The sequence below is a fragment of the Ruditapes philippinarum genome, unplaced genomic scaffold, assembly GCF_026571515.1.
Source record: "Ruditapes philippinarum isolate M1 unplaced genomic scaffold, ASM2657151v2 ctg602_1_1_1_1, whole genome shotgun sequence".
Taxonomy (NCBI): Eukaryota; Metazoa; Mollusca; class Bivalvia; order Venerida; family Veneridae; genus Ruditapes; species Ruditapes philippinarum.
The window spans coordinates 45,913-59,182 of NW_026860197.1; the positions used below are offsets into that span (position 1 = coordinate 45,913).

At 29.4% G+C, this 13,270-nt stretch overlaps 2 protein-coding genes across 7 annotated transcripts in view; both read left to right on the forward strand.

The window, feature by feature from the left end:
• Positions 1-6,586, forward strand: part of LOC132759204 (baculoviral IAP repeat-containing protein 7-B-like) — a 25,563-nt gene extending 18,977 nt beyond the window's left edge. For all 6 annotated transcript variants that reach the window (XM_060750929.1, XM_060750934.1, XM_060750932.1 and 3 more), the window contains exons 7-12: positions 409-472; positions 743-784; positions 1,369-1,461; positions 1,740-1,798; positions 3,755-3,896; positions 6,450-6,586. In XM_060750929.1, coding sequence (XP_060606912.1) covers positions 409-472; positions 743-784; positions 1,369-1,461; positions 1,740-1,798; positions 3,755-3,862 — 366 coding nt within the window. In that variant the 3' untranslated portion in view covers positions 3,863-3,896; positions 6,450-6,586. The remainder of the gene's footprint in view (positions 1-408; positions 473-742; positions 785-1,368; positions 1,462-1,739; positions 1,799-3,754; positions 3,897-6,449) is intronic.
• LOC132759205 (baculoviral IAP repeat-containing protein 2-like) lies at positions 6,378-13,270 on the forward strand. Its single transcript, XM_060750936.1, has 5 exons — positions 6,378-6,666; positions 7,703-7,890; positions 8,265-8,385; positions 8,746-8,913; positions 9,395-13,270. The coding sequence occupies exons 1-5, from the start codon at positions 6,465-6,467 to the stop codon at positions 9,631-9,633; spliced, it is 918 nt and encodes a 305-aa protein (XP_060606919.1). The 5' UTR covers positions 6,378-6,464; the 3' UTR covers positions 9,634-13,270.

Below are 13,270 nucleotides of genomic sequence, written 5' to 3' on the forward strand. Positions count from 1 at the left end.
CAAAAAAGCATGATTTGAAAACAAGAATGCTTGTAAATAATTTGTTAAAGATTGGCGCATTAACTCACATAAGCGATACATTTTGGAATTAAGATGTGATCGACTTTTGGCATGTATATAATATTATGATAAAACCATATTAATTCACGTCAATTTACGTTAGTGATTATACTTATGAATTATATACACAAACATGTACTAAGTTTTGGTTGGAAATCGTTTTTTCTATTAGTATATTTTTATTATAATTATTATTTGTCTTGATTTTGAGTTTTATCAATTTTTTAAGCGACGAGGCAACTGTTATGCATTCTTTGTCAAATGTAGATCCCAGCCAATTTGCTATCGAACCAGCATAATTTATGTAATTATAGAACCATGCTTTTGTATTTTTTTTATTATCGCCAGAAACTTGCTGATAGAAATGGAAATAGGGAAGTGAATCCAACGTTTTTGCCTGCTGAAAATGCGGGTAAATATGTTTTGTAATAGAACACATTAAATGCTATGGTGAAACATAACTTTAAAAAAATGTCAGAAACGTAAAACATATTTCAATCTTAAATTTCAAGTCTGAAATGATTGTTTCATGAGAGATTTTAACATGAATATATTAGGCTAAGATTACATACCGTGAATCATTATTTAAAATAATAATTGGACACTAAATATTCTATGCTTTTTGACCAAACACAACAAAAGAACATTGTTGATTTGTAAAGTATTTTTGCATTTCTTGTAGGCAATAGGAAGAGACCACGTGAGCCAGAACAAGAACGAGAAGGTAATTTTACTTTGACATCATGTGATATGAATTCTCTATTGCCTTCTAATTTTTAACTTTTTTATGTTTCTTTTTTATGATGTCCATTATCTTGGTATTTTTCTTGGTAATTGTCATATAGATCTTAGACTTCTCCCCTTTTTTTTGTGTTTCGTGAATTTCAGAACTATCTTCATCTTCTTTTTATTCTTCTCCCTCCTAAATATCTACAATATTTTCATCTATTCTCCTCTCATAAATACAACTTTAGCATCTACAGACAATTTATTAACTGTTTCATAGTATGGTAAAGTTAAAACAATGGCCGTATTGATAACTGATAATTGAACATAAAATTTATCGTAAATATTCCAAGTCGAGACAAATCAAATATTCCTATAATTGCATTTTGATTTTGAACAAACCGTTGTCACTTAACACAAACATCGTAAAACTATCGTATTTCTTTAAAAATGTCTATATGCTGTAACATGCATAGCACTAAATAAACTTTCTATTCTGTTCTGTGAAAATAGCTAGATTTTTTTACCAAAGAAATCATTCAAAATATAAAAGACATTATTGTTTAATTGTTGCACTTGCAGAGATGACCAAGGTATTAAGAGTGGGTGGCATCAATGATAGAGAAGGCACTGATAGAAGTCGGTCAGAAAACACGATCGCATTCCCTTCCCCAGGTAATTTAATTAAGTTAATAAATTGCTAATCATTCAAGTCACAATTATACAGAAATTATTATGAATTTGAATTCTGACATAAATCTTTAAATCGGTTTTGACAAAGACATGTGATTTATTAGATAATGTTAAGTGTAACTAGATAAGTACGCTATTAATTAGAGCTACATATATCGCCGTGTATTTGCGAAATATGTGCGGAATAAACATACTACAATATCATTCTTCAAGAAATCTTGATTATACTTAACCATTTGGTTTATTGGTTTTATATTCAGTAAGCCGCCAGCAGGGTCAATCTTACCAAGCCAGGGGTCGGGGGCAATCGGTCGGCCAGGTTTGTCACAATTCTTTGAATATTATATTAAATTTGTTAGTAGTTATTTCTGGTCAATGGTAGCATACCTCAAGCGTTTGATTGTGAAGTATGTGTGTTTCGTCATTTTTGTGAACATAATTGTGATATAATCAAAGTGCTGCAGCACTGAATGCGACGGACATGCAACCGGAGAGACATTAAGGCTTCTTTTAGAAAAAAAAAACAAAAACAAAACACAAAATATATAACAGAGAAAATTTGTTCCATACAAGTTCGAGATTTGTAGAGCAATATATTTTGTGTCCCAAATTGATATAATTCAGATTTTCTACTTTCAAGCACTTAAATACAGAATGAAATTTATGCCTAAAAACTCTGGTCAAACTTGTAAATCAGTGTCCTTATCGATTTATTCTAAGAAATGATATGTAAATAGAAAAAAAAACTATCAACGAAATATTTCTAGAATAAATCCAGGCAAATAAACTTCAAACATAATACATTATACATTTGAGAATGCTATTTAGAATTGCTTCGTGTTATATCATAGTGGGCATACAGACAATAAAATATAAGTCATTTGTATTTTTATTTCTCTTGGATATGTCTCATTAAAAAAAAATGGTTAAAATCATCAGCAATTAATAGTGTATTTCTTAGATTTTTTTATTTACAAGGTAAAGATGTAGAGGCCAGAGCACATCGTTTTTATTTTAATTTAAATGTCACTTAAGCACTACAGTGTTTAGTTGTCCTTTTCAACTTCACACTAAATTCCATTTTCAACTTGTTTGCTTCTTACAATTGTATAGAATTTCTTAAAGTATTGCATGTAATCCGCTGGTTTATTAATTACATGTTTAATGTGTACTTCCTAATCGCCTGTCCAAAAATCAGAACCGGTGAAGCAGAATCTATTTTTAGAATAGCGAAGGTTAACTCATATCATGACCTAGTAAAATATGTAAACAAACCACAAGAATCGGAAGTAGAATATTATAACTTCCTTACCATGAAAGACTACATGGCGGTAAAGTGTCTTACATGCATTTTCAAAAAATAGATATTTATACTAGCCATTGTACTGTATCTAATATATTAATCACTGCTGAATATTCAGCTAAACCCGCGGTATGAGTCACGAAAATAGTTCTTCTTTTATTAATGCGCGAGTTATCCTTGAGTCAGGAAAACTTTTGATTTGTTAATAATAATGTTTTGTATAATGTAGAAATATTTATTTCCTACTAATAATGTCTTGGAACTCAGAGGTTACACCTTTATTGTAGTATAATTTGCTGTCCTACTTTTTCGACAGCGGTAAATCGTTTCAGCAGTAATTTGCATATTGCGCAATAATACTACGGGACTACAACGTTTTTATCAATAATATACGTTCATATTTTAACTTGGATAACTTAATTTGAAATTGAAAAGGCTAAATATGGAAGACATTAAGATATCCAGACAAAGTATGGGAGTTTTGAAGGATCAAATTCATGAACTATTTCTTGGGCTGTTAATTGGTTTAGGACACATTGCGCGAGTGTAGCCAACGAAATCCCATGGGTAGATGACTTAGCTCTGAACGCGCCTGAGGGCGCGTCCGTCGCAAAAATCGGCTAAGTAAAAATTAAAATGATATGCAATAAAGATATGAACTTGGCAATCGAGAAGATATCAGATATGATAAATTCATAAAAGTGGTTTTCTCTTTACAAACTTCCTATAAATGTTTTTTCTCTCTTTTTTCTTATTGAAATTTAAGATTAATTTAAAACTTTTTACTTACATGCACACACACACACACACACACACTATATATATATATATATATAATATATATATATATATATATATATATATATATATATATATATATATATATATATATATATATATATATATATATATATATATATATAATCAATTATTTTAACTCGTTTGAAAGTATTTCAGTTATGTTTTTTTCAGGTAGAATGTGATAGATGCCAAATGCTCGGACATATTTCCGCAGGCTTTGTGTCAGTAAATGATCGCACATACAGATGTGAGTCATGCTGCAAACGTTTCCAGGACTGAAACGAGTTTACAAGTAGAGGAGAGAAAAAAAATTGTACATATGTATATAATTAAGATATATAGGCTATATTGGATACTAAAATGCATATGTTTAAATTGACATAATCATCAATGATTATTTAATGATATTCAATTCCGCTTAAGCAAACAATGCGCTAGGGGGCGTGGATAAGTAATGATATTTTGTATCATCTTTTCCATGAATGGTCTCAACAAAACCGAGTCCAGAATATCACGAACAGAAATATTTTTTTCATTACTTGTGTATATTCCTGCAATCTTTTTTTTTGTTTCCTCAAATTCATTTCACGAACAAAGACCGCAAACGGTGTACATTTTTTTAATGCTAATGATACCATTTACTAGTACATTAGTACTTTATATATACTTATGAATTACTCAATAAATTACATACATGTGTTTTCTTTTTCTTTTTTTTCCCACACATTTTCATTTACTGCAATCGCATCTTCTCGGCCCTTTCCGTTAAACATGAATAATGGCAGAGATGTTCCGGTTGTCTAGCCGGACATTATCAGATCTAATCGCAAAGCCAAAAAAAAAAAAAAAAAAAAGAGAGAAAAAGTAACGTTATCATTTTATAAACAGAAAATTAGTAAATAGTTATTTCCTTGTACCACTCACTGAAAAATCCCGTATTAATAGCACAAATAAAAAAAACCTTAAATATTCTATTTTTATGATTATGATTACAATTTATTTTGTTTGATGGGAATTTATAATATTTTGTATAGCTATATATTTTCGTTTAAATAGCAAAGACTTAGTTCGTATACGTGTTTTTTTTGTTTGTTTTTTTTCATGAATAATGAATGTTGATCTATGTATTGTTTTAAAGTGGAGTTATTTTATTGGTGTACATTATAAATTGGCTAATATTGTTAAATTTTTGGTCATTTCAAGCACGGATGTAATATAATTTATCGTTGTTTCGCTGTTTATGCAAGTAAGTTACCTATGTAGGCGGCGCTTTTACATGAAATGTATTACGTATGCGCTAAATATATATGAAATGAAGGTTAAATGGTTAAATACATGAAACTAATAAGTTAATTAAGTGGTGATGAGTAATACAAGTAGCACAACATCATAATGGAAAAACCCATCTATTTTTAGATATATGTAAAGTGGCATAAGCCATTTATATAAATACTTAAATGTTTGATGAAATAAGCATTACAGATGAAATAAGCATTACAAATGAACTTGGTATAAAACTGTAATTCAAGATATTTTTTCAAGTCCTGCTTCGACGAGAAAAGGTAGAGGTAAGGTGAAATTTACTTAATAGGTCAATGAAAATCAGCCTGGGCCCGTATTCAATATACATCTTAAGATTTTCTTATTTATAAGGTCATATTTAAGGATAAGATCATCTTAAGTTTATTGAATACGGCCCCTAGAGTATTTTAATTATACCTACCCACGGTTGTATGTACAAACTACCGCTCCCACCCACGGGTGCTTCGACCTTATTCTTTTTAATTGTGTGTTAAATTGATTGTAATAAAATATCTAGTTTCGAAACTTACACGGTTTAGATTTGACCTAAATATGTTTTGGTTGCTAATGTCGATACATGTATATTAAAATTAGAAAATACTAATTGAACGTTTTTGTTACTGACAAATCAATGTCATGAGCACTATGTACATATACTACGCGATCTGGGAAAATAATACCTTGCTTCTACGAGATTCTGACCCAGAACGAAAATATCTCAGAATCTAGGCTTTGGCACGTCAATATATTTTGACTAGATCAGCACCTACAGTACATAGAGGATATTCAAGTTTTTTCTATAAATACATGATTTATTTTCATTGAGTGGTATGAAAATAAATATTTCATGAGTGGCGGTAGCCACGAGTGAAATATGGTAATTTTCATGCCACAAGATGAAAATAAATCATGTATTTATAGAAAAAACTTGAATTTTCTGTTTATTATATACATTTTTCTCTTTTTTGATATTAAAATTTGAAAGATTTTCCTGTACTGGCAGAATTTAAAAGAAAGTAGTCCGGCAAGACACCAGTGAAAATACGGAAAATATGTTTCACTGCAGTGAAAAATAAATTTTTACAGTGAAAATACGGAAAATGAAAATACGCATTTTATTTCATCAATATTTCTCAATATTTCATTTATAAGTATATAATAAATATAAATATTATTGAGATTTACTTTGAAAATTCTAATCGAGTCTGCAATTTTCATGTAATTTTGTTGTCTAATTAATGCTTCCGAGGGATCACTTTTTTCCCATATTTTTGTTATATTATTTACAATTTATAATTATATAAATTTTTATTATGAGGTAAATGTTTATTTAAAGAAAACCGAGATTCAATAAACTGTATTTACTTCAGGATTTCCCAATTCTGATAATAGCTGGGATTTTCCGCGTACTATTAATACACTGTTACTAAATATAGGTTCGGATGGGTTTTTCAGCTGCTATTTTTAGTAATCCTAGCGTTGCGTTGTCACTGGTTTTGTAAGATATTTTGCGTTGCAAATGTTATCGAATTACATACTCATTCGCCTTCACCATTATTTCTAGACATTTCAATCCGACATGTCGGAAAGCAGCAGCGATGTCGTCGTTTCTCAGCAGAAATCTGCAAGACCGCCACCAATAGCTCTTGGAATAAACGTGGAAAAGCCGAAATTTCCGCAATATGCAGTCTACTCGAAGAGAATGGAATCTTTCGAGTCTTGGCCAGAATACATCCCAGTAAAGAAAGATGATCTTGTCGAAGCAGGGCTTGTGTACACAGGTGAGTTGAAAAAATGATTAATTTTAATTTGATATGGAAATTCCATATTTTTTGGAAACAAAAATTGGGGGATTTTGCTGACCAGGTCAAAGAAGTCTGTAATTGACTGAATGAATAAACTTAATAAATGAAATGGTAATTGAGCAAAATTTTAATATATATCACTGATATATATTTTTTAGTGCTAATGTTGTCAGTACTTTAAAGATATTAGTCATGCATTTAAAGAATATTACAGTAGGCCTACACTACAGAATAGACACAGTACAGTACTGTAGTGATGTAAGAAGGTCACTACTACAGTACATGTATTCACATAATTATTATTAAGTGATTAGGTAATTATAAGTGTGAATTTACTTAGAAGAAATACATAATGATAGATCTAGTTTGAAACTTTAAAAGAGAATTATTTTTGGCATTTATAATGTATACATCTTTATGATACGTGATAATTTTCAATTATATACCGGTGTACAATACATAGAAGATAAATGTTCTCTTGACTTGGGGTTCAGATTAAAAAAGAAATACATGTAGACTGTACTGTACTACAGTACTGTTCTGTGTGGTGTATAAAATAAAATGGAAATAGGATAGGTATATCTGAGTTGTAATAGGACATTCTTTTGAGTTATGATTACAGTACTGAGTGATCTGAAACAAATTGATCATAAGGGGAATCTGGAAGTCTACTCTCTCGTGATATAAATAGAAACATGTCATGACGGAAACATAAGGCTACTAATTATAGATTTGGGAAGAATTAGTTAAAAAAAAACTCAGTATATAAATAGAAATATAATAGAATTGAGTTATTGACAAGTTTAAACAAGTTTTAATAAATCAAAAGAATTGATTATTACAATTAATATACATGTACACCAGGACAAAAAAATGTCCCAGATATACATGTAGATGAGTGTAGAAAGGGAATCTTATGGTGTTTCAATTACATTTCATTTGTTGGAAAAACATTACCAATTATTGTCAGAATGTTTTATCAATTTTTAACTTAAAAAATTTTTGTCAACAGGAGTTGGTGATAGTGTAAGATGTTACTTCTGTGGTGGTGGGCTGAGGAATTGGGAACAGGATGATGTACCAATGGAGGAACATGGAAAATGGTATCCAAAATGTCCACATGTCATGTTAGTTAAAGGTCAGGCATATATTGAGAGACTTCAGCGTGGAGAAAAACCAGAGGAACCATTGCCAGCACAGGTATATAAAACTTATTTACAACTTGGAACATTGCCAGTGAATGACATTGAAAAATTGTCTTTGAAATTGTATCATTTTGGAGAAATTTGATCATTATGATATGGAAGCAAGCTTTGAGCAATGATATGGAAGCAAGCTTTGAGCAACAATTGTTACAGATTTAGTTAAAAATGTTATGATCATTGGACAAAATGTAAAAATAAAAATCCTTAAATTCCGATGTACCATTTTTCTTGAATAAAAACTTGAAAATAGCCATTTAATAGATAGTGCACTTAATGAATGAATTCAAATGAGGTTAGTCATAAACTGAGGCTACTGGAATGTGAATTAAATAATTATTTCAAATCTACATGCGCTTTATTTTTATTCAGACGGATTCTGCTTGTGCAGCCCCAAACCATCTTGACTCTGTTGCTGCTTTAAGTTGTATTGAAAATGGTTACTCTGAAGAAATGGTTCAGAAAGCCATTAATACTTATATTGATCGGCACGGTAAGTGCTTTCTTTATTTACTTGGTAATTAAGACTTATAAGAATGTAACAAAATTTAAGTGAAGTTTAATATACCTTATCGAAAAAAAATCTAATTACCTCCCATTATTTATATGAAATGTTAAATTCTGTAATATCTTTACAAATAATTGATTTTGAAACTTACAATATTGATAAATTTCCATTTCATCATCAGATTTATGATATAAAACCATGAATAAATTTGCGTTACAGGATCAAGAAAAAACTGTGACTAGAAATTCAATACGATTATATGATATGATAATAATAGTTGAAAACTGTTTATTTCTTTCATTTTTCTTGCCCATTAATACTATTGTTACATTTTTTATTTTACAGGTAATTCAGACTTTAAAGCTGTACATTTGTGTGAAATTTTGATGGATCTTGAGGACGAAGTTGATCAACTCTCATTAACTGTGTCAGACTCGCACAATGTTGTAGATTCTAGAAATCATGTACCTACAGTAGAGGAACAACTGGAGTCAGAAGAATTACAATCAGCAGGTAAAAACAGTTTGAAAAAAAAATGTGATCCCTAGGAAGCATAAATCACAACAAAATTACATGAAAATTGCAAAACATAGTTTGATTGAATCTGCACATGAGGGATAATAAAAAATTGCAACATCCCTAATGCCCCCTAGCAACTGGCTTGAGCAGTACTCAATTTTCAACACTGAAAAGTGCTGGGTTCAATGATCCCAAAGGACCAGAAAATATATAACAACACAACAATTGATATTGTGCCTTGCTTCCCTTTAGCTGCTTGTATGTTACCTAGCAACAGGTATACATGTACTGTTTTTCATAAAAAAAATAATTATTGATTTTGTTTGTTAAAACTGTACAGTTATACTTATTGTTATCAAATATGAAACTATTTTCACAAATTGAAAATGCATATCATAAATACTAAATGAATAACTATATTTATTCTCAAGTTCAACATGGTTATTTAAATGAATTTCTTTTCTTGTATTTTCAGAGGATTTTGAAACATTGAAAGAAGAAAATCAGAAGTTGAAAGAAAACCAGATGTGTAAGATATGTTTAGACAAGAAGGCAGATGTAATATTTCTGCCATGCGGACATATGGTGAGCTGTCCCCAATGTGCACCAGCACTTTCCAAATGCCCAATTTGCAGAAAAGTTATTAATGGACATATTAAAGCTTTTTTCGCTGTGACTAGCAATAGCGTATCGTCTTCAAGTGAGTGCAAATGACAGTAATTTGACTTATGTCAGTCACAACCCTTTATGTAGTGGAAATACAAAAAAAGAAAAAATATTTAAAATGACAATTAGACTCAAATTGTAATGTTAAGGCTTATAAAGATATCATAAGCAAGTAGTAGAAATCCAAGTTCAAACTTGAAGAAAATTTCTACATCAATGTCTTCTTGACATGAATATTGTAAGCTTGCACTATTCATGCTAAGGAGGAGAAGTACATTGCAGTATATGAAAATTACTACATATATGCAATCTAATAACATTTGCAAAGTACAAGGCAAAGTAAGCATGATTATATGATTACAAAAAAGTGTCAATGACTTTGTATTTTCGTAGATTTGGTCTTGGAAATGTGCCAAATATTAAGGTCAGATGTTAAAGCTGCACGCCTCCAGATGAGCCAAAATATTTTAAGAAATTCAATCTTTAGACAAATGTATTAATATCTTAAGAAAAGTTAAAAGATTCAATATCTGATTAATTATTTACATGTTATGTGTGATTAATGACTGATTTTGCAGTATCAATCACTATAATTTTACTGCGTTACTAACGCAGTAAGAGGTATTTTTGTATATTTTGGCCTCTTTTTGGTAATTTACGTGGATTGTAAGTGCCGTTTGCAATGTGTAAATTACTTTATTTGTTCACTTCACAATATTTTACTTTGAAATACATTTTCAAAATTTCATGAAAATTAGCATGAATCTGGAGGCATGCTGCTTTAATGCTAATAATAAAAAAACCGATCTAGTCAAACATTTTCTCAATATTGTTTCGTGAAAATGGACTTGTTTGATCTCGAGTGACGTGTTCAAGGTCTGAAAGCTTCTGTGATACTTAATTGTGCATTTAATAATTATGTTTTCCTTTAAATGATTTCATTCATTTAAGGGAAAAAACGTTAAAAAAAACTTAAAAAAAACAAAACAAAAAAAACCCTAAAAAAAACTTAAAAATGACTATAAAATTAATATCTAAAAAAAAAAAGAGAGATATTAAGTAATGTCTTGATATGTAGATTCTTATGCTGTTATTTAATGCTAAATATCATTTTATAAATACATTGTTGGAATATTAATTTTAAAATATGTAACTTGAATGAATACGTAAGGATATTAATACTCTAATAAATTTGATCTAATTTGTTACTTTGAATAATTCAATTAACAATTCTATTTATAATTAATAATAATAATAAGTAAAAAATTTACCATATAATTTATCTCTTTGATAAAAATCTTTTCAGATTTCATTAATGACATTAAATTTGATTTACTATAAGCTTAGCTTTGATAACCGCAAAATATCATAGGATACTTATCGAACATTTTCTATAATTCTTTTCTGCAAAAATATGATACAGTTTTGTTTATTATTTGGCACAGTTTTTCCTCTACTGTAAACATTTTCGATCAGATAGATTATGAATGTATCATATTTTTACTATTTGTTTAAAACATTTTCATGTGTATGATTAACTATGTTATTATTTTTTGTTATATATTTTAATAAACTGAGTTGAATAAAGCTTGTTAGTAGTAGTAGTTGTTGAATTTGGGGTTATTTGGAACCGAAGCAGGCATAGATAAGGGGGGCCGGGGGGGGGGGGGTGGGAAGGTATGGGAAGGGTTTTAAATAGTTAAAATATTTGTTCTGAAATGTTTATAAAAATATAGTTTTAATACATGGATACCATTTGTTTTGTTCAGCAGCTTGTCAAGAATTAAGTAAGAATTTATTCTTTAATAAATCTGTGATGATTATTCTGAATACTTACCCCTGATGAAAGCAGTTTTACCACTTACCCTGCTTGAACTGAAAGCAAATAACATTTGCCACCAGTATAGGACCAGACTATAGTCTACACATCTGTGCAGTCTGACCAGGCTCTATACTTGTACTAGTTGATCAACTTGCATTTTTCTATCTTGGATATTTCCAAAATTGCTAATGGACAGGTCAAAATTGGACAAGTCCATTCAAAAAATTAAGCAAATTTAGAGAAAGATGTATCCAATGAAAAAATTCCTTGTAGTAAGCATGAAATGGCTACTTACAAGCCTGGGTGCCTTACAATCGAGGATATACGGTATTTTTTATATCATACATAGAAGTGTTTCCATTAAAGAATTTCTTCCCTTTTTTGCTTGTGCAGTGAAAACCATGACAAATTTCCCCTTTTGTGATGCAAGTGGGGAGGGTTTATATGATTGTTATTTGTCTATTCATGAAATATAAGTCCTATACATCAAAGTAGTGAGCATCAAGTTCCTAATACCTTATGTCCCTCTTATTTAATGAAACCTGTATAAAATGGCCACCTTTACAGCCTTTGTGATTGATGGGGGTGGGTGAAACTTCTTGCAGATTGCATGGAATACATGTACAATCAGCATTTTACATAATTATTTCCCTTTATGCACATCAATATTGAGGGTGGTTAAAATCTTGTACTAGAAATGTTTTTTTTTTCCGTACCAGTATACATAAACATGTCTAGATATCTTTGAATAAGGTGACTTCCACTTTCATACTTTTTGATGAAATTGTCAAATTTGTGCTACAATTATATTGTACTTTGGAACTTACTGAATGTAATATACCAAACATATGACCTTGCCCATTACAGTTGCCTCCCTTTTATTATAATTACTTAAGAAGACGATTAATGAGGAAGTAGTTAGAAACATAATTATTATGTGCTCTGTACTGTCAAGTAATTATAATAAAAGGGAGTCAACTGTTATGGACAGTCATGGTTTTAGTATATTACAGTTCCCTCCCTTAAAATATATATGAAGATAACTTAGCACTATCCTCTGGGGTGGGCAAAAATATGTTTTGCAACAAATTATGTTTGCATTTCATATAAATTAGTATTACCTGCATTATTTTGTGTACAAAACTGACATGATTAAAGAATAATATATTAATATCTATTCTTTTTGTTCCATTTTGTCTTTGTCATTGTATGGTTTCACATAAAAAAAAAAAAAAAAAAAAAAAAAAAACTAAGAAAATCTAACAAAAAACAAAAAAAGACACAAAAAGTGGCTATAAATTGTACATGTGTATATCTAAAATAAAAAGATATTAAGTAATGTCTTGAAACGTAGATTCTTATGCTGTTACTAAATGCTAAATGTCATTTTGTAATACATTGTTGGAATATTTATTAATTTAAAAATATGTTACTTGAATGAATACGTAAAGATATTAATACTCTTATATATTTGATCTAATTTGTTACTTTGAATAGTTCAATTAACAATCCTATTTATAATTAATAATAATAATAAGTAAAAAATTTACCATAAAATTTATCTCTTTGATAAAAATCTTTTCAGATTTCATTAATGACATTAAATTTGATTTACTATAAGCTTAGCATTGATAACAGCAAAATATCATAGGATACTTATCCTACATTTCTTTTCTGCAAAAATATGATACATTTTTTTTTTTGTTATTTGGCACAATTTTTTTTCTGTTAAAACATTTTCGATCAGATAGATTATGAATGTATCATATTTTTACTGTTCGTTTTATAACATTTTCTTGTGTAACTTGTGTATGATTCACTATTTTATTATTGTTATATATTTCAATAAAACTTATAAGTTGT

Bases quoted from the DNA above. Each gene is read 5' to 3' on its own strand.
- LOC132759205 (XM_060750936.1), top strand. From the start codon at position 6,465: ATGTCGGAAAGCAGCAGCGATGTCGTCGTTTCTCAGCAGAAATCTGCA. The intron at 6,667-7,702 runs GTGAGTTGAAAA...TTTTGTCAACAG, and splicing joins AGCAGGGCTTGTGTACACAG to GAGTTGGTGATAGTGTAAGA. The intron at 8,914-9,394 runs GTAAAAACAGTT...TTGTATTTTCAG, and splicing joins AGAAGAATTACAATCAGCAG to AGGATTTTGAAACATTGAAA.